Source organism: Peromyscus californicus, unplaced genomic scaffold (assembly GCF_007827085.1).
Source record: "Peromyscus californicus insignis strain IS unplaced genomic scaffold, ASM782708v3 Scaffold_1__1_contigs__length_55948999, whole genome shotgun sequence".
Taxonomy (NCBI): Eukaryota; Metazoa; Chordata; class Mammalia; order Rodentia; family Cricetidae; genus Peromyscus; species Peromyscus californicus.
Genome location: NW_026294492.1, coordinates 30,116,345 through 30,143,341, shown reverse-complemented (window position 1 = coordinate 30,143,341; position 26,997 = coordinate 30,116,345). Strand labels below are relative to the sequence as shown.

Sequence of the window (26,997 nt, the reverse complement as noted above, 5' to 3'; positions counted from 1 at the left end):
CCTCAGGGGTATACCCCACGTGGTATATGGGATGACCTTGGTCTTGGTGATGATTTCCTATGTACAACACCAAATGTCACAGGCAAACAATATAAAACTAGACAAGAAGCATATGCTAAACCAGAATCTCTGAACAGCAAAGCAAACAACAGACTGGTCATATTTCAAAAAGGTGATCTGGGGCTGGAGAGACGGCTCATCAACAAAGAGCACTTGGCACTCAGTCATGAAGACCAAGTTCAGACCACAGTACCCACATCAGTGGGCTCACAAAAGCCTGTGACTCCAACTCCACGCATCCAACTCCTCTTCTGGTCTCGGTGGGGACCTGCGTGCACACATGCACACACACACACACACACACACACACACACACACACACACACACGCACACTAGATAGACAGACAGACAGACAGATAGATAGATAAACAAATAAATGGAATGTCTTTTCTTAAAAATAGCTCATCTGAAGTCAGTCAGTGGTGGTGCATGCCTTTAATCTCAGCACTTGGGAGGCAGAGGCAGGTGCATCTCTGTGAGTTCAAGGCCAGCCTGGTCTACAGAGCAGTAGGGCTGTTACACAGAAAAACTCTGTCTCAAAACAAACAAAAGAGCCGGGCGGTGGTGGCACACGCCTTTAATCCTAGCACTTGGGAGGCAGAGCCAGGCGAATCTCTGTGAGTTCGAGGCCAGCCTGGTCTACAAAGCGAGTTCCAGGAAAGGCGCAAAGCTACACAGAGAAACTCTGTCTCGAAAAACAAAAACAAAAACAAAAACAAAACAAAAAAAACAAACAAAAGCTAATCTGAAAAATATATAGGGAACTCTTAATAATTTGAGAACTAAAAAAGAAAACCAAGCTGGATGAGACAGTGTCTACCTGTAACCCCAGAACTCAGGAGACAGAGGCAGAAGGATTGTGAGTTTGAAACTAGCCTGGGCTATATAAATTCCAGTCCAGCCTAAGCCGCAGAGTAAGTATCTGTCTCAGAAAGACAAAACATAAGGAAAGAAGGGGAAGGAGATGACCCAGCAGATAAGGAGAAAATCAGGGCATTGTCCACAAGCTGACCTAGGAGACACACACACACACACACACACACACACACACACACACACACACACACACACACGTAAATAGATGTTAAAGACAAACAAGAGTCTAGGCATATGTCTTCAGGCAGTGGATTTCTGTGTGCTGGAGGCCAGCCTGGACTACATGATAGATGTAGACAGAAAGATGGTTCAGAGTTTAAAAGCACAGGTTGCTCTTCCGGAAGACTCAGGTTCACCATCTGTAACTCCAGTCCCAGGAAATCCAGCGCCCTCTTCTGGCCTCCACAGGCACTGCATGCACATAGTGCACAGAAGTACATACAGATTCATACCCATACACATAAAATAATAAAAATTTTAGAAAAAGAAGAAAGTTCCAGTTCAGCCAGGGCTACATGTGATGTCTGGTCTCAAAAAAGAAAAGAAAAATAAAGAAGGAAGGCAGAGGAAGTAAGGGAAGGAAAGAAACAAGAAAAAATATATAATTCAATGAAAACTTGGACTAGGAACCTGAAGTAGATGTTTTTCCAAAAAAGATACAAACAGCCCTGTGAGCATGCCAAATGCTCAGTTCACAGATCACTGGGGACTGAGACCACAACCACAATGTGGTACCACCTTGTACATGTCAGGATGGCTAACACCAAAACCACAAAACTCTTCTGTATGCTAACAAAATGAAAAGCAAACCAAACATGCAGGGCTGCCTGTAAAGCTGGCATGCAGGAGGTAGAGGCAGGACTATATAGGAGAGCCTGGGCTATATAGGTGAGTGCCAAGCCATCTTAGACAATATAACAAAATTCTCTCTTGGGCTGGAGAGATGGCTTAGTGGTTAAGAGCACCGGCTGCTCTTCCAGAGGACCTAGGTTCATAATCCCAGCACCCACATGGCAGCTCAAAACTGTCTGTAACTCCAGTTCCAGGGGTTCCCACACCCTCATACAGACATATATTGAGGCAAATACCAATGCACATAAAATAAAAATTAATAAATTATTCTTTTAAAAATCCTCTCTTAAAAAATGCAACCAACTGCCACCACCACCACCACCAAGAAAGACAATGCAGTTAAGGGTGTGGAAAAAGTTGAACCCTCACATACTGTGAGTAGGAACACAAAATGGTGTGACCACTGTAGAAAACAGGATGGAGGTCCCTCAAAGACAGAAATGGAAACTACTGTGCGATCCAGCAATCCTACGGGGTACTCATCACAAGAGCTGAAATCAGCATCTCAAAGAGGAGGTACCACACCTGCGTTCACTGCAGCACTATTCACAACAGCCAAGCTTAGAAACACCTTGAATGTCCTGGAAAAGATGAAGGAACTGTCTGTACAGAGAATGGAATACTCCTCAGATTTTCATGAGGAAGAGGATTTTGTATTATGTGATAACACAGCTGACTCCTTGGGGTAGCATAACGGCCAGTCAAATGTTGCATGACTCCATTCGAATAAGGTATGTAAGATATTCAAGTTCACAGAACCAAAGAATAGAATGTGGCTGCTGGGGGCTGAGGAAGAGGAAACAGGAGTGACCATCTCGGGGGATAAAGTGTCAGTCAGGCACAAGCTCCGGGGACATGCTGGACAACATGGCAACTATCATAAGCAACAATGCACTGTGCTAGGTTCTTGTTTAAAAGACAGATTTCTGGGAGGGAGCAGGAGGAGGGATGAGAGGGGGATCTGTGGTTGGTATGTAAAATTAATTAAAAAATTTTTTAATAAAAAAAGATAGATTTCATGTTAAGTTTTGTCACAATAGTCAATCAATTTGGTGGGGACCAACTGGTTGCATAACTGTATAAGATAACTCATGAAAAATGTTTTTCTTCCAAAAGAAACCTGAAAGCACAAACTGAAGGAGGAGTTGACAAAAATTGAGGTACAGAGTTAGAAATCAACTTAGCCACAATCTGAACAGTACTGCTCCAGTTTTAAAAAATGCATAAACTTTGGACTGATTCACACAACTTATTTAAAGTTATTTGCTAATAAAAATTCGGCATCCTTGCAAACCTGAGGACCCCAAATTCACTGTCCAGGCATGGTGGCATGTGCCTGTAACACCAGTGCTCAGTTGGGGGTGTGTACAGAGACAGGAAGATCCTGGGGCTCACTGGCCAGCCAATCCAGCAGAAACTGTGAGTTCCAGGTTCAGTGAGAGACACTGTCTCAAAAATGAGGTGAAAAACATTGAGTGTAGTGGCAAACACCTTTAATCCGAGAGCTCAAGGGAGAAGAAGCAATGGATCTCTGTGAGTTTGAGGCCAGCCTGGTCTACATAGTGAGTTCTAGACCAACCAGGGTTATATAGTGAGAATCTGTCTCCAAAATAATTTTTTTCCTTAGGTGAGAAGTGATTGAAAAGTACATTTTGACATCAACTTCTGGCTTCCACATGCAACTGCATGGACAAATGCACACACACACACATACACACACACACACATACACACACACATACACACACACATACACACACACATACACACACACACATACACACACACATACACACACACACATACATACACACACATACACACACACATACACACACACATACACACACACACATACACACACACATACACACACACACATACATACACACACATACACACATACACACACACATACACACACACATATACACACACATACATACATACATACACACACATACATACACACATACCCATACATACCCACACACACACACACGTGCGCTCATGCACATATTCACACACATGCACAGGAACACACACATGAGCACACACACATGCACACACAAATTCAGAAAAGCGTAAGTGAATGACAGTTTTATTGGTGAACTTACAGAGGGTGCAGGGCATTTCAGTTGAAGGTTTAGTCGCTTTGCCTGCAGGGGAGTTGCGGTGGCCGCACGGCGGCATTAAGGCAGCAGGTCTACATGTAGAGCTTTAGTCTCAGGCCGGGAGCTGCTGTGAAGTGGAAGTTGCCACTCCACTGCAGGCCTTGGATATCAGTGTACTCCCCCTCACCTTCCACCCTGTAAAAGTGAAAAGTGAGCTCGCTCATTAATTAGGACGGGACATTTACAGTCCAGACACACGCTATCTGGCCTCCCATACTACACACCTGTTAAGGCATTTTACATCTCTGCTTCCAATTTCTATCAAGAACCAGCACCCTGTGTCCATACACTAGGAAAACACACTACTTCAAACAAACACTGTCTGTGTGCACACTTTGGTGCTCACGGTTTCAGGGTCAGATAAACTAACTTTACACAAAACCAAACAGTCGACTCAAACTTGAAAATTGTGTATTGGTTATTTGGCTCAATAACCCAAATATTCATTTATCTAACAAATATTTCTTTTTTTGTTTTTGTTTTTTTGTTTTTTGAGACAGAGTTTCTCTGTGTAGCTTTGCACCTTTCCTGGAACTCACTCTGTAGCCCAGGCTGGCCTCGAACTCACTGAGATCCGCCTGCCTCTGCCTCCCGAGTGCTGGGATTAAAGGTGTGCGCCATCACCGCCCGGCCTAAACAAATATTTCTGCATCTTCAGCTCTGTTCGAAGTGCTGTACATGGGTGGCGTTCTTTTGGCCACACTGGAGTGGTGAAAATACACTGATATATGCAAACAGGCTTCATCCCACACACTGGCTTTTTCTCCCTTTATTAATATCAATGGAAGCAGTTTATGTCCTTGTTATAAACCTGGAGTCAAAAGAGGTGAATACTGTTCTGTCCTTTTAGAAACGGATCCACATTGACTTCATAACGATTAGGTAGCTTTCCATTTCTAGATATATGAAAGGGATATTTATCAATGAACTTTATTTTCTTTTGAGACAGGGTCTCATGTAGCCCAGGTTGGCCTCACGGAGCTTCTGAGCTTCCACTTTCAGCCCTCGGGTGCTAGGATTACCGGCATGGGCTGCTTGCCTGATTTTATGGGGTGCTACGGTTTGAACCTAATGCTTCATACACGCTAGACAAGCACTCTATCACCAAGCTGCGTCCCCACCCAATAATGAACTTTCTAGTGGCATGGTATTAAGTGACATTAAGCTTATAAAGCTATACTCCTGCTTTATTTCACTTTTTCCCTGCAATCATATGCTCAGAAATGACAAGAGTAGGTGCAGTTCTGGTTTTAACATTGTCTAATTTTTCTTACACTTTAAATGAGCATAATAAAAATGCTCACACACATCAGGTTAGAATGAAATAAATCATCATGAAATTAACCACAGGCCTGCTTTTTTACAAACGCAAATTGAGATACTTTAAGTGAAAATTATTCTTGGACTAAATTGGCTCAAGAATCACACATTGTCCACTTGCTCTGCACTAATGGAGACCACAAAGGCTGCGTTAAAAGTCTAATAATCAAAACTGGACGGCAGTGACGCACGCCTTTAATCCCAGCACTCGGGAGGCAGAGACAGGAAAATGTCTGTGAGTTTGAGGCCAGCCTGGTCTATATAGAGAGTTCCTGGACAGCCAGGGATACACAGAGAAACCCTGTTTCAAAAAAAAAAAGAAAGAAAAGAAAAAAGTCTAATAATCAGTCAGGTGTGGTGGCACATGCCTTTAATCCTACTTTAAACCTAGCACTTGGGAGGCAGAGGCAGGTAGATCTCAGTTTGAGGCCAGCCTGGTCTACAGAGTGAGTTCTGGGACAGCCAGGGTTATACAGAGAAACCCTGTCTGGCGGGGGTGGTGGGGTGGGTATGGGGTGGCTAATAATCTTTACAAAAATGATGTTCCATTTTGGAAGGTTATATGGTCACAGCTTCCCTTCTTACATTCCCCAACCACTAAAATAACTCAGCCTTTTGTGGAGATCAAATATACCACAAAGATTATTTAGTGCTGGGCGGTGGTGGTGGTGGTGGTGGTGGTGGTGGTGGTGCACGACTTTAATCCCAGCACTCGGGAGGCAGAGGCAGGTGGATCTCTGTGAGTTTGAGGCCAGCCTGGTCTACAGAGTGAGTTCCAGGACAGGCACCAAAGCTACACAGAGAAACCCTGTCTCAAAAAAAAAAAAAAAAAAAAAAAAGATTATTTAGCATTAATTAAAATACACTATTTAACAAGCACAACTAAAGAGAATCTTTTAGAATTATAATTGTTCTTAAAATTTAAGGTTACCTATTTTCATTGAAATTTCCAGTGTACTTTGCCCCAGTTGGGAATGTGTAAGTCCCCAGTCCATGAAACATATTGTTCTTAAATTGTCCTTCATACACGGCTCCTGAAAAATGCTCAAGTCTTCCAAAGCCATTCATCTGTGTGTAAGAAAGGAAATGCTCAGAAACCAGCCTTCACTATACACACAAGCCTATCAGTAACATTATCTTCGTCATCTTTTTATCACCCCTTGTTTCTACAAAAGTAGACCTTTTTACCATTACTCTTCCCCTGTGTCTTTCTGTGAAGCCTGCTAACTCAAATGTTCTGGATCTGGGGTATCTGAACACATGATGATGATAAACAGGATCCTCAAGGTACCCAAGTACCTCAGAAGTCTTAAAGAGCACCTGGTGTCGTCATTTCAGAGAAATAGTACACAGCAGTTGTTAAGAATGTGAATTTGGCTAGGTGGTGGTGGTGGTGGTGGTGGTGGTGGTGGTGGTGGTGGTGGTGGTGGTGATGCACACCTTTAATCCCTGCACTAGAGAAGTAGAGGTAAGCGGATCTCTGTTAGTTCGAGGCCAGCCTGGTCTACAGAGCGAGTTCCAGGACAGCCAAGACTACACAAAAAGAAACCCTGTCTCGGAAAAAAAAATAAATTAATAATAATAATAATAATAAAATGGTGATAATAATAATAATGTGAATTTGGGGTAGAGTCAGGGCTCAGTGGAAGAGGTGCCTACCACATAACATGAGGCCCTGAGTCTAGAGTGGGAGGTTGGGCATGAGGCTGATGAGAAGGCTCAGTGAGTTAACATGCGTGCTCAAGTCTGACAACCCAACTTGATCCCAGGCACTCGCGTGGTGGACAGAGAGAGCCATCTCACATACGCCGGCACTCACACGTCGATAAATAGATGTAATAATTTATTAAATGTGAATCTGTATTCAAGGAGAGCTGGGTACACATTCCTACTTTATCACTTACTGTCTGTATAAGAAACCTGAGTCTGATTTGTCTCATCTCTAAAAAAGGCGTATTAATAGGACCCATCTCATGAGGTCGTCAAGATTAAATGGGAAAAAGATAATGTGTTTGGCTTTAATGGGAACTGAGAAAAATATTAATAATATTAGCTCTCGTCATGAGCTTAATATTATATATAGAAAACAGACGCTAAGTAAAACCATTTATCTTCATTATAGAGGCTAGTTTAAACACAGGTCTCGCTACACAGCCCAGGAACCCGAGACCCTCACGCCTTGGCCTCCTACATAACACCATTACAGCTGTGAGTTGCTAAACTAGCCTTAGTAAGTGTAGTTCTGACTAATACTGAAATGCTTACTCATTGAACCCACAGGATCATTTATCCCCTAGCAGAATGAACGACGCTAACAATACCTTGTCATCTTTCCAGCTTCCCGTGTAGACAATTCCGTTAGGAGTGCTGTGGACGCCTGCCCCATTCCTCTCATAGATCCCAGAAGCTGTTCTGATGCACTCACCATCTAACGAGGAAGGGGACCTGGAGCTTTGAGATGGGCAGCGTGGACTAGGTCGACGTAACAGTTATGTAGAAGCCTATTCACAACCGCCTCCCCACCCCGTTATGTAGAAGCCTATTCACAACCGCCTCCCCACCCCGTGTGGGGGTTTTGCTTGGTCTTTGTTTTCCGGCTCCCTGGGACTAACGAAGGGCCGGGGATGGAAGACAGATTCCTCGGGTTTCTAAGGCACCTGTCCAGATGTAACAGCTTTGATTGAAAGGTCTGTGCATCTATTAGGATATCTGTTATTTCGTTTGAGTGAGATGATATACCAATAACGGTTTTATAAAATGAGTAAGTCTTGTTTTAAAAATCCTAAACTATTGAATTTTCTGTAGGAAAGGGTAATTAAAATGCATGCTTACCGTACTTGTCGCCATTTGGAAATATAAACTTTATCTTATACACTTCTGAAGATGCTTTAAGAGAGTGAAGAAAATAAAGGTAAGTCTGAATATTTTAATGTCACAAAACCTACAATAAATGTGTTTTCAGCACTATTCAGGTAAATTCTCTTCACAGAGGCGCAAACACCTCCTGACTGGCATTTCCATTGTCTGGTGTAGGGTCCTGAGAAAGTAAGTAATTTCGCCTAGATGATCTATTTTTATTTACTTCTTAAAATTTTATTAGTATAAAATTCACTTTTTGGTGGGGACAGGATCTCCCTAATGTAGCCCTAACTGGCTTGGAACTCATTAAGTAGACCCTGTCTTGAAAAAAAAAAAAAAAAAAAAAAAAAAAAACAAGAAAAAATTTGTTTTTGTTTTGTGTGTATGGGTGTTTTGCCTGAATGTATGTGTGTGTATCACATCTATGCCTGGCACCCCCAGAAGTCAGAAGAGAGCAAAAGATCTCCTAGAACTGGGATGACAGATGGTTGTGAAGTCACCATGTGGGTGCTGGGAATTGAACCCACATCCTCTGCAAAAGCAGGACAGACATTGTTTGTTTGTTTGTTTTTCAAGACAGGGTTTCTCTATGTAACAAACAGCCTTGGCTGTCCTAGAACTCTCTCTGTAGACCAGGCTGAGATCACAGAGATCTGCCTGCCTCTGCCTTGCGAGTGCCACCACTGCCCAGCCAGCCATTATTTTTTAAAGATTTCTTTTCTTTTAGTTAGTTAGTTAGTTAGTTAGTTAGTTAGTTAGTTAGTTAGTTAGTTTTTCTGAGATAGGGTTTCTCTGTGTATCTTTGGAGCCTGTCCTAGAACTCACTTAGTAGACCAGGCTGGCCTCAAACTCACAAGTGCTTCTGCCTCCCAAGTGCTGGGATTAAAGGTATGCACCACCACAGCCCAGCTTAAAGATTTATTTATTTCATGTGTATGGGTATATTGTTTGCATGTATGTATATGTGCCACATGCATGCCTGGTTCCTCAAAACTCAGAAAAGGGCATAAAATCTCCTGAAACTGGAGTTACAGATAGTTGTGAGCCACCATGTAGGTGCTGGGAATTGAACCCAGGTCCTCTGCAAGATCAACAAGTGCTCTTAACTACTGAGCCATCTCTCCAGCCCCAAATACTATTATTTTTGTATTGTTAGGAACATGGCCTTGGGACTGATAAGCATAGCCCCTTAGGATGGAAAGAGCTGGGTTCTTGCTCCAAAGCCACAGCTCCCCCGAGGCCCTGACCCCAGGTTATTACAGGCTCTTCCAAGCATATTCCTGGTTTTAGAGGAGCTGTCCTCTGTTTGTGTACATCAGGGCCTCAGGGAGAGCCTTGGGTCAGCCCAGTTCTCAATTGGAAACAGAGATACTTTCAAAATATGAGGTTGTGAAGGGACAGAGACACAAAACTGCTTTATAAGTGTTTAACAATGCTTATCAGATTACCAAATCTGCTTGCAGCGCCCATGGGACTCATGCTGTATTCTCCCTGAAACACGCCTGTCTTCTTTGGCTGAGAAACTACCTCTCATTCTGGAGCTAGAAACAGAATACAGTATTCCACACTCTGGCCTCAGGCTACCTAGACGCCCTCATTTTCTCTGGCCTAAGGCAAATGGCTTACCCCTCAATTTCGTCATCCTCACGTTAACTAAATCGATGAACCTATACAAGCCATGAAGGCTAGTGTCTAATTCTGGAGACACTATCTATTGTTATTCTGTAGCCCTGGCTCAGATAGGGCCTCTCTCCAAAGTCTTCCTTTTTTCTTTTCACCCCTAAACTCCTCTAGTCTCAGAACTCGGGGTCCTACTAAAACAACGCTTTTGTGCTTGGTCCCCTATCACACTCATCTCAACTAAAACAGTGATCACGGATCAGTTAAATCTCTTTTCTCATCCTGCCACCTCGCTCCGTATCAAGTATTAACAGAAAATGCCTATTTAGGGGATGAATGGCCTTTGGGACACAACCATCAAGCATTAAGAAGGACACTATTAAACACAATCAGTCATACAGGAAACTGAACAAGCAGTCCTCAACCGCTCTTCAAATTTCCACGTCTTGTGTGGTTTTATTTTGGGGGAAATTTTCCTTTTTTTTTTTTTTTTTGTTTGTTTGTTTGTTTGCTTTTAATGATGGTTTTTGGCTGATATTCATGAGGAAGCAATGCTTTGTACCAGGCCACCACTGAAAGGAAATCCCATCTAAGAGAGCATATTGCTTTTAGGCCCTCTGCTGGAAAAGTGGAATCAAGTCTCCCACGCCTTTTGTGTCCTCTAGTGTCACAAAGGTGGGGTAGCAACGAGGTATCACACTTTGTGAATGTGAAATACCTTATTCCTTCTTTATGATATGCAACTGTAGCTTTGTCAAAGGTGGTTTTGATGATCTTACTTAGAATGTTTTCTTTCCAGATGATGATTGAGAAGCTAATAAAAGAATAAAAATAGGGTGCCGGTACCCTAACCGTCACAAATCTGTTTTCTGGTTGTTTGGTGGTGTTTTGTTTGTTTTGTTCTGTTTTTAAGGTGATGCTGGACGTCTGCAATTTTGTTCAGATGGCTGCGGGAACTAGAAAAGCTGTTGTTATTATCGATGCATAACATTCTGCTATTATTGGTCTTTATATATACTTATAAATAGATTTGTATAAAGATATATACAGGTATAATTTGAATTTTTGAAAACTTTAGCTGTGCTACCAACTTTGGGGGAGGGAAAAGTACCCCGTTTTTTACCGTGTTGCATGGGCAATGAGCAGAAATCAGTAGCCATGTTAGTCTAGAAACATTGAGCTTAATTTCTTCTCCACTTGTACGGGGGTAACTTCAGTGTATTAAATATGGAAGGCTTTATCTATGTGCGCTGGATTGCAGAAACTAATGAAATATTCTCTAAATACAGGGATGACGTTTCCACGTTCCCTGGATGAGGTGAGCTAGCAGGAACCTCTGTGATTGCTACGGATCGGGCACCGTAAAGGAAACAAATCCGGAGAGACAGACACACAGCGAACCAGCGACAGACTCGGAGGCCCACGCCATCTCTCCGGACTCCCGGAGGCCGGGGCGGGGGGCCTGTCGAGTCCCTCCAGCCCCAGGGGCTCCGGGTCCATCCGCTGCAGGGAAAGGCGCCCTTCCCCCCCCCGCGGCCTGGGAGGAAGCCGCACTCACTTGACGGAGACGGGTTGGACAGACTGTCGCGACTCTGCGATTCCCCCTGGCTCGCCAGCTCTGCGGCCTTGCAAGGGAGCTGGGCGCTAGGACGGAGCGGGGCTCGGTTGCTGGGGCGACCGGGCGACCTCTCCCCCGGAAGCGGACAGGCCGGGAACCAATCCGAAGACGCTTGGGCGGGGCGGCGGCTGCGGCTGAGGTCCGAGAGGGAGGCCGAGCCCAGCTCGGACCCCGACCCTGGGTGCCGCCTCCTGAGTGCCGCGGCCGGCGACGCTGCAAGCCAGGTACGGCCTGACGTGGCGTGTGCGGGGCCGTGCGGGGCCGTGCGGGGTCGGGGTTGCCAGGCTCGCCTCCCCGCCTCCCCGCCTCCCCTCTCCAGTGATCACATCCCAGGACCATCCTGCCCCAGTGTGTCCCTGCCTGTCAGCCTCCGGGCCAGTGAACGCAGGACCGGCAGGATCCCCGAGACCCCCCCCCCCCCGCCCCGGGACCTGCAGACCCCGGGACCTGCAGCCGAGGTTGTCCACGCACGAGGCTCCGAACAGGGTTGGATTGGAGGGGCTCCAGCCCCATTTCCTGTCTGTGGCTCCGTGGCGACCCGAGGGACTATGGGGGGGAAGGGTTGGAGAAAGATGTAGGTTGAAGAAAGGAAGCTTGCATGGCTCGGGGTCCGAATGGAGCTCGGCGATGCATAGTAATCAGAGATTTGCCTGGGAGGCGAGTGGAGTGGGTTCGGTTTTCATCACCCCAGCTTGGGGATGCTGTAACGTGGGAGCCAAACTCGGGTGTGAAACAAAGGATCCTTTCCGAGCCAAACTTAGATTCGGTGTCTATGGTAAAGAAAGACGAAATCTTCCCAGACCCGAGAGATAGTGGATTATGCAACCTGATTTGTATTATTCTATAGGAAACATCTGGTAATGTAGTCGTATTGGATGCCACTATAACCATTAAATCTTGGTTCAGATTTTTGTGTGGAAAAAAAAAATCACAGCGCAAGTTGGAAATGTAACCTTTTGTGTGTTGGTGTGAGGCAACTTGTTTTAAATCGGTACGGAATCCTTTTGCCTTTTTCTGACTCTTTCTTAGTGTATGAATTAACCCGAACTGGGTGGTTTTGAGTAATGAGATGTTTGATGTGTGTATGTTTTCCTTTCTTCCTAAATTAAAAAAAAAAGATATGCAATTATTGATATCCAGCATTAGAGAATTCAATTTATGTCATTCCTTTACTCACCTGTTAAGCGTTTAACGCCTTGTGTGTGTGTGTGTGTGTGTGTGTGTGTGTGTGTGTGTGTGTGTGAGTGAGTGTATGTGAATCTATTGCTGTCTTAGAGAACTTGTAGTTTGGACTTATGATGTTCTTACCTAGGGGGGATCTGGAATTAGAGGGAAATTAAAATACTTGAATTTTAAACCACCACCCCCCTCCCAACAATGTTTCTCTTTGTAGCCCTACCTGCCCTAGAACTCATTCTGTAGACCAGGCTGGCCTGGAACTCAAAGATCCATCTGCCTCTGCCTCCGGAGTGCTGGTTCTGAAGGCGTGTGCCACCACTGCCCAGCGAGTTTTAAATTTTAAATTAAAAGAGGGCATCATTTGTGTTTTGTTTCTGTATTTATGGTGTTTGGGCATTTGGGGGGTCCTATCCGCCATGGAGAAACTGTCCTTTCAGAGCTAGCTAATGAACAACTCACCAGTGAAGGTGCTGTTCATATAAAAACTAACCAATCTTGGGTTCAAATCCCAAACCACTACTTTTATCTAACTTTTACACTCCAGCTAATCCCTGTCGATAACCTAAGTCAACCTGAGGTCAGGTACCACTTGTTCCGGTTAGAGAAAAACAAAACAAAAACAAACCCCCACAATGGCTTAAAAATTTGGGGGGCGGAGACACAAGTTGTTTACACTGAAACTCCATTGGCTGTAGACAGGAGGGGCGGGATGACGCAAAAGTATCTGAGGCAGGGAGACTTTGTAGCAGGATAGGATGCTAACTCCTAAGAGTTAGAGCTAAGGTGAGAGGATGTAGTAGGGGAGCTAAACTAATCAGTTATCAAGAAGATTGTCTGACACACACACACACACACACACACACACACACACACACACACACACACACACACACACACACACGCACACCCATTCCACCGAGGCCAGATTGCCCTGATACGTATATATTTTCTGCACTATTAACCCAAACCAGAAATTAACCCAAACCAGAAACAACACTTAACTTCTTAGGAGTTAGCATCCTATCCTGCTACAAAGTCTCCCTGCCTCAGATACTTTTGCGTCATCCCGCCCCTCCCGTCTACAGCCAATGGAGTTTCAGTGTAAACAACTTGTGTCTCCGCCCCCCAAATTTTTAAGCCATTGTGGGGGTTTGTTTTTGTTTTGTTTTTCTCTAACCGGAATAAGTATACTAGTTTCCTAATTGAGGTGCTGGTTTCTCTTCATACACACTCTGGTCCTATCCCGACATCCAGTCCCGGGGCCCCCGGTTGATGTTCTGGACTTCAGACCTTTGCATCTACCATTGCTGCTACTCAAAGTATTCTTTTCACTAATGTTTCATGGCGCACTCTCTCCATTTGTTCATGTATCCGCTCAGAGGTCCCCTGGAGAGGCATTCATCAACCACTCTGTAATAGCCTCAGTTGAGTTTTTTGGTTTTGTTGTTGTTGTTTTTCTAGTAAGTTTTTGTTGTTGTTTTGGTTTGGGTTTTTTTTTTTTTGGTTTTCAAGACAGGGTTTCTCTGTGTAACAGCCCTGGCTGTCCTGCAACTTGCTCTGTAAACCAGGTTGGCCTTGAACTCACAGAGATCCGCCTGCCTCTGCCTCTCGAGTGCTGGGAGTAAAGGTATGTGCCACCACCGCCTGGCTCTGATAATTTTTATGGTTTTTGAAATTATAATTTCATCACCCCTGCATCCTTTTCCTCCTTCTAACCCCTCCCTCATACCTCCCTTGCTTTCCCTTAAATTCATAGCTTCTTTTACTTTTATTGTTGTTACATATGTACATATGTGTGTATATGTATATGTAGACACACACACATGCGCGCTCGTGCACACATATATGAATAAATACAACCTGCTCAGTCCATATAATGTTACTTGCATGTTTATGACCTCAGAGCTGACTACTTGGTTTTGGATAACCAATTGGGGGGCTCTTTCCTAAGGAAAACCATTTCTCCCCCTTCTGTGTTAGCATTTCCATTGGTGCCCTTGTTTGGGTCATATCCAGGCAGCCATGCTGAGGAAACATCATGGGTGTAGCCTTTCTGGCACTTCTAGGAGTCGCAATCCCACAACAGAGTTCCTGTTCCTCTTGCCCTTACAATCCTGTCCCTTCTGATCCCTGAACCTAAGGTGCAGGAGTTGTTATTGGTGTATCAGTGGGGACTGGGCACCACACCATCTCTCGTTCTCTGCATTTGGATCGATTGTAATTTTCTGTAATGGCTTTGTCTGTTGCAAAAAGGTTTCTTTGATGAGGGGTGAGAACTGTCAGATTTCAGAGCTCAGAGTAAAGAGAAAGAAGGCAGAGCGTTACCAGCCGTTGGTTGCTACCAAGGTGTGCATGCCACTATTACCCCCTTAGGGTTATCGTGCCTGGATGGTTGTTGTGTTTCATAGATACTGAAGCTGGGCAAGACGATTTGCTTCTCTCTCATGGGAGCTTTCGTGGTGCTTTCTGGTACCGTGAAAGCTACTCCTCAGGGAGGAGGCTTTCAGGTCAGATCCAGCTCAGCTCCTCTGGGCGCTGTGTCTGAAGCGTATGGTGTCTTCAGCAGAGGGACACCTTCCACCTCTGGGGAGCAACTAGTTCTCTGTTGCTGTAGTTCAGATATTATCTGTCCCCTCCAAAACTTGTATTGAGCCAGTGGCGGTACATGTCTTTAATCCCAGCACTCAGGAGGCAGAGGCTGGTGGATCTGTGAGTTCAAGGCCAGCCAGGGAAGTTACACAGAGAAACCCTGTCTCCAAAAAAAAAAAAAAAAAAAAAGCAAACAAAAAAAATTATTTTGATATTGATTAACCAGTAGTAGGAGTTGGATTCTTTAAGGGTGATTAGGTAATTAAAAGAGATTAATACCTCAAGGGAGAGAAATCAGTCTCACAAGATAGTGATTATAAAGCAAGGCCGTCCTTTGTGCTTTGCCTCTTCCTTAAGCCTTCTTGCCCCTCTTCTCTTCTGCCCTGCCAAGACCTACCTACTGCAAGGCTCTGACTGTCATCTGCTCAGATGCAGTGTACTTTGAACTTCCTAATGCTCAGAACTGTGAGCCCAAATAAACCTTTGGTCTTTGTAAATTACCCAGTCTTAAGTATTCTGGAATAGCAGAGGAAAACAGACTAAGTCTTGATTGATAGTACCTGTGTTTATTATCCACCAGACCCTCTAGAAAGGAAGCCTCAAAAAGCATGACTTTTGTCTTAGCTGTTAAATCCCCAAGATCCACCACATAAATGTTCAATACATATTTGTAGAATAGACAAATTCACGAATGAATCTTCATTCTCACAGAAATTATTCATTAACCGTCAGTCATTCACACCCCAGCACATGTTTAATTCCTGCTTTCTGCCAGATGTTACATATCCTAGAGGTACACTTGTGATCAAAATAGACATAGTTACTGCCTCCAAAAAGCTTTCTAAGTGTAGGAGAGGAAGACAAAATAACACTCAATACACACATACATACATACATACATACATAAAACCAGAAAGGATCTTGAAGAAAAAAGACCAAGAGATCGTTTTAATATCCATATATTTGTGAGTTGATCAATTTGTGCCTGCTTTTAATTTCTAATTTCATTTTATTTTAGTGGCAGAGCATGTTTTGTCTTATTTCTGTCTTCTAAAAGTTATTGAGGTAGCTGGGCATGGTGGCGCCTGCCTTTAATCCCAGCTCTCAGAGGCAGAGGCAGAGGCAGGCGGATCCCTGAGTTTGAGTTTGAGACCAGTCTTATCTGCAGAATGAGTACCAGGACAGCCAGAGCTACACAGAGAAACCCTGTCTCAAAAAAAAAAAAAAAAAGACTTCTTTCCTTGTCGTTACCACATGTCTGTTTGAATTTGGCTGCTTTATTGTTAGGTATATATATGCTTATAATTGTATCTTTCTTCTTAGTTGACCCTTTTATAATTACAATGTACCTTTTTTATCTCAAGTAACATTTTTTTGTTCTATATAGTCTATTCTGTCTGACATTCACATAGCTGTTCTACCTTTCCTGTAATTTCTTATTGGCACATAATATATCTGGAACATAAATTATCAGATATTTAATTCATTTTTCCATCCTTTTGTTTGTATATTTGAATTTATAGTTCCTTCCTTTAAAAATAAAAAAGGGATGAGCCTGACAATCTTTTGACTGGATTATTTATTCCATTCGCATTTATTGTTATAATTAATATAGTGGGAGTTATGACTATCATAACATTCTAGTTGTTGTTAACTGTATCTTGTGTCTGTTCCTTTGTTTCTAGTTTACTCTGTCCTGCTTTCTATTTGAATTAGTCATTAAATATCTCTAGTGTATTTTTAATGATTTCTCTAGAGTCTATTGTATACATCTTTTTGTTTTGTTTTGTTTTTTGAGACAAGATTTCTCTGTGTAGCCCTGATTGTCCTGGAACTCACTTTGTAAACCAGGCTAGCCTCAGACTCAGAGATCCACCTGCCTCTTCCTCTTAAACGTTGGGATTAAAGGCATGTGTGTGTGTTTAACTTCCTCCATGTGTCTCTGATGTACATTCTGAGTTAGGAAAGCTATGTCAGAGAAATTTACTAAATGTTAGTCCTAAGGTACATGTATTTGTAACAACAACAAAAAAAAATTATGTGAAGCAATTTAGCCAATCTGCCCCCAACCTCACCCATTTAAAATGTGTATTTTTCTTTACTTATTTAAAGCAGGCTTTATCCACTTCTATGATCAAAAAAGGACTACTATTTTTATGTGGTTAACGGTTTCTATATTAATTTTTTGTCTTTCAGGTGAAAATGAGTTCTTCTGTAAGAAGGAAAGGCAAGCCAGGCAAAGGGGACGGAAAGGGATCTTCTAGAGGAGGAAGAGGAGGCAGGGGTCACACGAATAAATCTCACGGGGGCAGCTGTGGCAGCGGCGGTGGTGGCGGTGGTGGCGGTAGAAAGGCATCGAATAGAATTTGGGATGATGGCGATGACTTTTGTGTCTTCACTGCATCAAAGCGCTCACCCAGGTCATTATGCATTTCCCTACATCTTATTTGTGTGTGTGTTTGTATGTGGGTGCTGTGGGGTGCGTGTGGAGCTCAAAGGACAGCGTGTGGGAGTTGGATTTCTCCTTCTACCATGTGGGTCCCAGGGACCAAACTCAGCTCATCAGGCTTGGTCACAGGCACCTTTACCCAGAGGGCCTTGTTACCAGACCTTTGTTCTACTTTTTGAATGTTTGGATATGGAAACAGTTTCAATACCTAATATGTGGTATGGCCAAGAAGCAGGTGTGAATGAGTAATTATTTTCCAGTTAATTGTTCTCTTCTAAATTTCTGGCAGTCTCTCTCTTTATAACCTTTTTAAAGCATGATGGTAAATGACAACTTTTTTTTAAGTAGGTTGAACTCTGACCTTAATTACGTTGTAACACTGAACTGAATATAATGTTACTATTGAGTTAAATGTTTATAGGAGAGTCAATACTTGAAGAGATAAAGTACAACAAAGTTTAAAATCTTAAGTGTTCTGTAGACTTCGTAGGTCGTGTTAAAATTAAACAGCCCAAAATGCAATCTGACTGTGTCTTTCTAGTTAATGAGTTTCATACTCCCCAACTAGATCAGTCATTATCTGATGGTATTTCATGTGGTGGCTGGTAACAGATGACATAGCCAATCTTCTCTCATATCCAGCTTTTAATTAATGAAGAGACAGAATTCTAGTAAGTCTAATGGGTGATAAAAAGTAAATATAGCCAGGCTGTGGTAGTAGTGCACACCTTTAATCCCTGCACTCGGGAGGCTGAGGCAGGCAGATCTCTGTTAGTTCAAGATTAGCCTGGTCTACAAAGTGAGTTCCAGGACAGCCAGGTTACACAGAGAAACCGTGTCTAAGAAAACAAAGAAATAAAAGTAAGTATACCTAGTACATGTTATACAGTATAAATATAAAATTCCCATTGACTCCTAATATGTACTAAGTTGTATATGGGATTCTTCGAGATGGACAGACTTCATTAGAACCATCATATACATAAATGTATTCATGGGAATTACTCATCTGAATATTAGTAAGGAAGGAATATAAGTGGATTCAAGGTTTGATGATATCATAGATCATACATACTTTTAGCCTAAGTGAATTCAACTGTATGCATTCAGAAAGAAGAAAAAGAGAAACAAATAGAAGATAAGTTTCTTTTTGTTTTTAAGATTTATTTATTTATTATAAGAGTTTTGTCTACATGTACATCTGCATACCAGAAGATGGCATCAGATCCCATTGTAGACAGTTGTGAATCACCATGTAGGTGCTGGGAATTAAACACAGGACCTCTGGAAGAGCAACCAGTGCTCTTAACTGCTGAGCCATCTCTCCAGTCCTGAAGATAAGTTTCTTAAACTAGCTATCAAATTAATTGCTGTAATGAGTCTGATTGTAGGATTTAAACATGTTTTTCATATATGATCACTAAAATTGCCCAGTTGTCAGGTGTCCCACCAAAGAATCTACAAGTTTTTCCATTCTCAAAAAAAAAAAGGAGCCAGGTAGTGGAGTGGTGGTGCACACCTTTAATCCCAGCATGCACCACACTCGGCTTTTTCAGAGTAATTTCAAAGTGTGTTTTCACCCTACCTCCTAGCTTAAAACCTCACATCTGAGTTAAATGCAGATCTTTTTTTTTTTTTCAAAGTACATACATGATAGGTCCTAGAGTATTAAATGTCCAACTGTTCACTACCTATTTGCTGAGTGCCTTCTATGTTCTGGGTAATGTTGCACAGACTAGAATTGTAGCAATAAGTAAAACATTGTAGGTATCTCCATAAAAGAATCTTGAGGGCTGCAGAGATGGCTCATTGGTTAAGATCACTGGCTGCTCTTGCAGAGGACCTGAGTTCAATTCCCAGCAACCACATGGTGGCTCACAATCATCTGTAATGAGATCTGGCACGCAGGCAGAACACTGTGTACATAATAAATAAATAAATCTTAAAAAAAAAAAAGAATTTTGAGATAGAAGGACCATAAGTGTATCTATCACAGAGGCAGTAAGTACGATGAAGAAAAATGAAGGAGTGTAATGTGTGGAGTAATGTGGTTGGTTTTTCTACTCTATGGGGCCCGCCACCCAGCTCCCAAATAGATACACGGAGACTTATTCTTACTTATGAATGCCCGGCATTAGCTTGGCTTGTTTCTAGCCAGCTTTTCTAACTTAAATTATCCCATTTCTCTTTAACTACATTTTGTCTCTGTGCTTTTTACCTTTCTTTAGTCTATATATCTTTCTTTCCTTCTTACTCCGTGGCTGGCTGGGTGGCTGGGTGGCTGGGTGGCTGGGTGGCTGGGTGGCTGGCCCCTGGCATCTTCCTCTCTTTCTCCTATTTTCACTCTTAGCGCTTCTCTTTTGTTCTCTTCTGGAGTCTAGATTTCTCCTCCTATTTATCCTCTCTGCCTGCCAGCCCCGCCTATCCTTTCTCCTGCCTTGCTATTGGCCATTCAGCAGTTTATTAGACCAATTAGGTGTTTTAGACAGGCAAAGTAACACAGCTTCACAGAGTTAAACAAATGCAACATAAAAGAATGCAACACATTTTTGCATCATTAAACAAACATTCCACGGCATAAATGAATGTAATGCATCTTTTCTTTCTCTTTTTTTTTTTCCTTTTTCGGTTTTTCAAGACAGGGTTTCTCTGTGTAGCTTTGGCACCTTTCCTGGAACTCACTCCGTAGCCCAGGCTGGCCTCAAACTCACAGAGATCCGCCTGCCTCTGCCTCCCGAGTGCTGGGATTAAAGGCGTGCCCACCGCCCAGCTGAGCATGTGCTTTTTTTTTTTTTTTTTTTTTTTTTTTTTTTGGTTTTTTGAGACAGGGTTTCTCTGTGTAGCTTTGCGCCTTTTCCTGGATCTTGCTCTGTAGTCCAGGCTGGCCTCGAACTCACAGAGATCCACCTGCCTCTGCCTCCCGAGTGCTGAGATTAAAGGCGTGCGCCACCACCGCCCGGCTGAGCATGTGCTTTTTAATTCAGGCCCAGCGACAGTAACAAAAACAAAGAAGAGACACGGCCCAAATGGAAGCCCAGAACCAAAGTGCCCCTTCAGACGCTGCACATGACGTCAGAGAACCAGGAGAAAGTGAAAGCCCTTCTGAGAGACCTGCAGGAACAGGGTGCGGACGCGGGATCCGAGTAAAGTATCTTATTTGAGTACATTTCATATTGAGAACACATTGACGCCAGTGCAGCTGCCTGTCGGCGTTGGGTACTGAATCCGTGGAGAGCAGGGGTTCTCAGCCTTCCTAACGCTGCGACCCTTTCATTCAGTTCCTCAGGTTGTGCTGACCCCCAGCCAGAGAATCATTTTCATTGCTACTGCATAACTGTGATTTTGCTACCGTTATGAATCCTAGTGTAAACATTCGATATGCAGGATGTCTGAAATACATCCCCTGTGGGGTTGTGACCCACAGGTTGAGAACTGCTGGTGTGGAGCCTGTAGCGATGGTACAATTAGCTGAAGGTGAGGCGAGAGAAATATAAGAGCTGTCTACCCAGCCACAGTTTTAGAGTCTGAGCAGTAACACAGATTGCCTCGTTTCTCTTTTTCTCCAGGCCCTTGTTAATATGGGTTGTTAGTGTTTTATTACAAAGATTCCAACTACAAACTTGTATGAACAAGCAGGAGACTTGTTCTAAGAGCAAATATTACCACGTTCTTGCTGATACAGCCAAGGCTGGCCTCAGACTCCCTGCAGTCCTCCTGCCTCAGCTTTCCCCCACCCCCCACCCCCCAGCAAGTTAAGTTTTTGTTGTTCTTTTTTTCCTAAACATATGGCTGTTTTGCCTGCTGTCTGGCCGCCATTTGCACGCCTGGTACTAGAAGGGGCCAGAAGACGGTATCAGATTCTTTGGAACTGGAGTCACAGACAATTGTGAGCTGCCATGTGGGTGCTGGGGATTGAACTCAGGTCCTCTGAAAGCACAGCCAGTCCTCTTAACCACTGAGCCATCTCTCCAGCCCCTAGATGAAGTTTGAATTTTGTGCCTATCCGCCCAAGCAAAAGAGGTTTCTTTCTGAAATCTTAGTTGCCACCTGTCTACCTCCCATTGCATTTAAACTCCTCTGTGTTCCGTCATCAGTTGAAGAGGTTTGTTCATTTTCCTATTTGCTAGAAATCCGGAGTGGTTCACCTGGCTCTTTCCTCAGCAATTCCATAAATAAGTAAATCCTTTGATAGAATTAGTGAGCGGCCAGGCAGGAGTAGAAAATGTTCTGTCCTCTACAAGATTTGTGTTTGTCTCAGACTTAGAAAAGGGTTATACATTAAAGAAGAAAGATAGGGATAGTATCTTTGAATAAGGAGAGGAAGAGATGGCTTCTGTGATTAGAGTACAGGCTCTGGGCTTAGACTATCTAGGGTAAAAAAAAATTTTTTTGTTCTTTTTTTTTTTTTTTTTTCCGGAGCTGAGGACCGAACCTAGGGCCTTGCGTTTGCTAGGCAAGCGCTCTACCACTGAGCTAAATCCCCAACCCTAGGGTAAAAATTTTATTGCTCCTTTCTATATAACCTTAGTTACTAATCCTCTCTGAGGTTTAATTGACCATTTGAAAAATGGGGACTCCAGTAATAGCAGGGTTATTGAGAAGCTGAAAAGGGTTTGTTTCTATAAATGACTTTCATAGGACTTGATGGCATATATGTCCGTAAAGAATATTATTTCCCAAGATAGAGATGAGTGGTTCACTAAAAGATTAAGTTGGCAGCTGACGAGCAGTCAGAGTCCCAGGTCCTTGGCTCCTTGAATTAAATTCTTAGACTCTTGCAGAGTTTTTCTCTGAACTAAGTAGACATTAACATCTGTTTTGTGAAAATGCCCCATTCTCTAGAAGAGAGATCTCTGGGGAGGAGGAGGAGGATGACGACGAGCCGGAGTGTGATGACGAGCAGTCCTGGCCAGCTGGACAAGGGCCTGCCTTTGTCCCTGACCCCATTTCTTGGGAATATATCGGCCCAGAAGAAGTAGATCCTCCTATTCCAGAAATCCCAGTCTCCCCGTTTGCCGTGCTTAAACTTTCCAGGTGACCACTTTTATCACTTATGGAAGCTGGGGGGAAGTCAAGGCAACTGTGTCACGTTATAAACCCAAGTACCTTCTCCGTGACATCCTGTCATGGTGGTGCCAGCAGAGCATCTTTTAAGATGCTAAAAGCATCTTTTAAGCCTTGAAAGCATCTTTTAAGATGGAGGGGTTAGTGTTATAAGAGCTGCTTTTTCGGAGTACAGACTGTACCTGGCCACAGTTATAACTCCATCTCTGTGTATTTAGGTGAATTCCACCTCAGTGATGTGGTAAGACTGTTGACACGGCATTTTGTCACATTTTCCCTCCCCAGGTATGGTTTCAACACTGAGCACTGTCAGCTGGCCCTGAGGATTTGTGACGGAGATCTGGGGGCAGCGCTAGAGTATCTGCTCGAGCAGTGTTTTTCGGAGACATTTGGAGAGAGGATGAGGCTCTCCGAGGCAGCTGTTTGTATAAGCTTGCAGGAGTGTGTGGAGCAGAGGCAGGAAGAGGCGCTTGCTCTCAGGTCGATCTGTGGAGAAAAATTTATAGAAAGAATTCAGAACAGAGTCTGGACCATTGGACTGGAACTAGAGTATTTGACAAATAAATTCTGCAAGTCCAAGCAGAAGGGAAATGCCAACAGTGTACGGGACGCTTCACCTGAGACCTGTAGATTTTACCTCAAAGGAAACTGTAAATTTGGATCAAAATGCAAATTCAAACATGAAGTGCCCCCAAATCAAATCATTGGGAGAACAGAGAGAAACGTAAATGAGTCTCATCTTAACATTGAGGACGATTCAGCTTTTCTGTATGAGCTTGAGATTCGCTTTTCTAAAGACCATAAATACCCCTACCAAGCTCCCCTTGTGGCATTCTATTCCACCAATGAGAACCTACCTCTGGCTTGTCGTTTACATATTTCTGAGTTCCTTTATGGCAAGGCCTTGGAGTTTGCAAAGACCTCAGAACCCGCTGTGTATTCCTTGATGACCCTCTTGGAGGAGGAGTCCGAGATCGTCAAGTTACTCACAAGCACTTATCACAAGTACAGCGTTCCTCCAGTAAACTCCCCTCTGGAGTCTTCCGACACCAGGACAAGTAAACCTGCCTACCACAGACCAGTGATCCCAAGTCATTCTTTTCTTTCAAATCAAATTCCAGAAGGTATGTAAAATGGTGGTCTTAGGGACAGGACGGATCAACATTCAGAATGACGAGTTCAAAAGTAAAACATTACGAGGCTGATGCGGATTCCCTGACTGGCCACTGTGCCTGCCCTTAACTATGAATCCCAGCTGTGTCACTTGGTCTGAGCTCCCTGGATAGAAAGTCTGGCTGATGTACAGGTATACTGTAACTATGTAAAGAATGCCGAGCCTGAGTGACGAGCAGAGCTGGCCAGCTGGATCAGGGTCCTGACTCTGTAGACTGAGGGCAGACAGGCCTCAAGATACTTTCTCAGATGCTCTCATTTAATTTGGTTTCATGCTTACTTTTTATGTATGATATCCATTCCCTCCTGTTTTTAGTATTCTAGGCTAGTAAAAAAAATTGATCAAAATAATGCTGTTTTTATGAATCCTTAAACACAAACGTGTATGTAGGCCGCTGGTTTTGTCCAACTTTGTGGTAAAGATTCTTACACCACACACTCCTCTTCATCAAAGAATTTGCTTTCACTTATTATTGTCTGTCTTTCAGGAAAAATGCAATGTTCCGTCTTTCCTAAGAGTTTCCTGGCTAAGGGCTAGAGGTATAGCTCAGCAGCAGGGTGTCTGCCTGGCGTGCATGAGGTCCTAGGTTTAAACCACAGCACCGCCAGGGGAAAACCAAGTTTCCTGGTAAATGTCAAGTAGAGAGCAGTGAGCTGGGATGCTGGATAGTTAGCTAGGACTTCCCTGCCCCTGACTCACCTCTAGGACATGGCATTCACACGTGGCCCTTGGAAAATGGCAAATTAGATGTCATGGAAGGTTCTTTGTTTTGGTTTATTTGTTGGTTTGTTTTTCGTGGTACTATGCATTGAACCTCTGGCCTTTCTCATGCCAGGCAAGCACTCTATACTAAGCTACATCCTTAGTCTGACTTTTCAGTAACATTACTGAATATAATTTATATGCCATAAAATTCACCTATTTGAAGGATGTCATTCAATAGGATTTTTTTTATGTTTTAGAGTTTCATAGTTATGATCACTACTGATTACCCTGAAATAAACCTGTACATAGTGTCCCGTTATCAGTCCTAACTATTATTCCATAGTCCATGTTCACAAGTTTGCCTACTCTATGCATTTCATAGAAATGGAATCATATGGTAGGAAGCTTTTGGAAGCTGGATTCTTTCATTTAGCATAATGTTTTCAAAGCTCACGAATGCCAGAGTGTGTATTCATTCCTTGTTGTTGTTGAGGGATATTTCATTACATGGATCTGCCACATTTTATGGATCAGTAGATCATTTCATAGACATTGGGGTCATTTTATACCATTGAATCTGGGGGGCACTTGCAAGTAGCTGAGACACTCTATGTTAATTCCTTGAATTGGAAGCTTTGACACACCTTTAATCCCAGCACTCGGGAGGCAGAGGTGGGCAGATCTCTGAGTTTGAGGCTAGCCTGGTCTATAGAGCAAGTTCCAAGGCTACATGAAGAAACCCTGTCTCAAAAAAAACAAAAACACTTCATTGTTACTTTGATTTATTAGCACGGTTTATTCTTGAGGAAAGCTGGCGTTAGCATTTTAAGTCCTTTCGTAGAAGTAGTATCGAAGTGAATGAGCCTGTTTCATTCACGCTTCGGTGTTTCCTTTGTCTCATATTGTTGTTGTGACTTTGTTATTATTAAAGAAAGGACAAACTGAAAATGTTTCCTTCTACTTCGTTCAAGCGGAAAGATTCTCAGACCCGGAGGAGGATGCAGATGAGGATGAAGGCCCTGCCGAAGTCATAGTGGAGAATGAGAGCTACGTGAACCTCAAGAAAAAGAGTTACAAGAAGTATGAGTGGCCTGCAAAGTCAGTCTATGCTGAGAATACTAAGATCTGCAAGCAGTTCCGGATGAAACAGGTACTGTAGGAGTGCCGGCGCCACCTCCCTGAGGTCTGGGTGCAGTGGTTCGGAAGGGAGGCTTTGGCCACCCTTCCTCCTTGTTTCTCGTTCGCTCTGCAGAGTTAAAACTCCTTCTTCTCTTGCCCCTTCCATCCATCCTTTCTTTTCCGTTTCCTTTTCTCTTTTCCTCCCCAGGACTGGGTTGCTCTGTGTAACCCTGGCTGTTCTGGAACTCACTCTGTAGTCCAGGCTGGCCTCAAACTCACAGAGATCCACCTGCCTCTGCCTCCTGAGTGCTGGGATTAAAGGTGAGCACCACCACCACCAGGCTGGGCTGTTTGTTTGGTTTTGGTGTTTTGTTTTCTTTTTTGGCCTTTTGGAACAAGATCTTGCTATCTAGCCACAGGTATGAGCCTCTACTCCCTGAGTGGATAGACTTTTCTACATGCCACTGCAAATTTAGGTACATGTCCTAGGTGCTTTGGGGACACTCCTCAGCTGGCAAATATCAAATGCCATGTGTATACCAAATGTTCTCAGAATCTTTGGTGCAATAATAGCTAATTTAATATTTGAGGGGAATATTAATACTGTGATTTGCATTAGAAAATCCATGTCTAAGAGAAGGGAAAAAGACTTATATGCCATTTCAGACTCACAGGATAAACAATGTACCTGAGGTCACATGGATAGTAAGTGGTGATAGATTCAAGCCAGCTGTCTCAAAAGTTCGCACTGTTTTTACATTGACATGAAAAATGTTTTAAAAGAAACCGTTGGCCGGGCATTGGTGGCGCATGCCTTTAATCCCAGCACTTGGGAGGCAGAGGCAGGTGGATCTCTGTGAGTTCAAGGCCAGCCTGGTCTACAAAGCGAGTTCCAGGAAAGGCACAAAGCTACACAGAGAAACCCTGTCTCGAAAAACCAAAAAAAAAAGAAGAAGGAAAAAAAAAAAAAAAGAAACTGTAAGTAAATTTGGAGGACCCAGTTGGATGTAAGGCAACCGTTAGTTATTGAATGAGTTTGTGGTTTACATTAAATGATGTCTAAGGACCCTGCTGTGATTTTTATATTTTTAGATATTATCAAGTATATACTATAATGCCAATAGATCATGAAAATGTATATGATAATACCACAAAGGAAATGATAGGGACAGAAAAGCTATTTAGTCAATTAGGTTATCATGACAGATCTATATGATAAAATTATTTGCAGGAAATGACAGTATAGCAAATAATTCTTTATTTTTAAATTTTTATTTTACTTTTAAAGAGTATTATTATTTATTCATTTGTGTTGTATCTACGTGAGTTTATGTGCCC

The 26,997-nt window shown here is 43.1% G+C and overlaps 3 protein-coding genes across 11 annotated transcripts in view; 1 reads left to right on the top strand and 2 right to left on the bottom strand.

The window, feature by feature from the left end:
- Arhgef33 (Rho guanine nucleotide exchange factor 33) overlaps positions 1-4,018 on the bottom strand; it is a 101,529-nt gene extending 97,511 nt beyond the window's left edge. The window contains exon 1 of the mRNA XM_052746365.1: positions 3,907-4,018. The gene's annotated coding sequence lies outside the window, so the exon portion shown is untranslated. The remainder of the gene's footprint in view (positions 1-3,906) is intronic.
- Positions 1-11,434, bottom strand: part of Morn2 (MORN repeat containing 2) — a 48,024-nt gene extending 36,590 nt beyond the window's left edge. Inside the window, exons 1-5 of one of the 7 annotated variants that reach the window (XM_052746374.1) lie at positions 11,321-11,378; positions 8,116-8,169; positions 7,605-7,940; positions 6,215-6,351; positions 3,951-4,098 (exon numbers count right to left, since the gene is read on the bottom strand). In XM_052746374.1, the coding sequence (XP_052602334.1) occupies positions 3,996-4,098; positions 6,215-6,351 (240 nt within the window). In that variant the 5' untranslated portion in view covers positions 7,605-7,940; positions 8,116-8,169; positions 11,321-11,378 and the 3' untranslated portion in view covers positions 3,951-3,995. Of the gene's footprint in view, positions 1-3,874; positions 4,099-6,214; positions 6,352-7,604; positions 7,941-8,115; positions 8,170-11,320 lie in introns of those variants that run through there. The other 6 variants (XM_052746372.1, XM_052746375.1, XR_008220201.1 and 3 more) reach the window with 6 other exon arrangements.
- Positions 11,435-11,498: 64 nt separating this feature from the next.
- Dhx57 (DExH-box helicase 57) overlaps positions 11,499-26,997 on the top strand; it is a 50,110-nt gene continuing 34,611 nt past the window's right edge. The window contains exons 1-6 of one of the 3 annotated variants that reach the window (XM_052746361.1): positions 11,499-11,604; positions 17,345-17,568; positions 20,582-20,740; positions 22,440-22,631; positions 22,947-23,785; positions 25,512-25,690. In XM_052746361.1, the coding sequence (XP_052602321.1) occupies positions 17,351-17,568; positions 20,582-20,740; positions 22,440-22,631; positions 22,947-23,785; positions 25,512-25,690 (1,587 nt within the window). In that variant the 5' untranslated portion in view covers positions 11,499-11,604; positions 17,345-17,350. Of the gene's footprint in view, positions 11,605-11,857; positions 12,372-17,344; positions 17,569-20,581; positions 20,741-22,439; positions 22,632-22,946; positions 23,786-25,511; positions 25,691-26,997 lie in introns of those variants that run through there. The other 2 variants (XM_052746362.1, XM_052746363.1) reach the window with 2 other exon arrangements.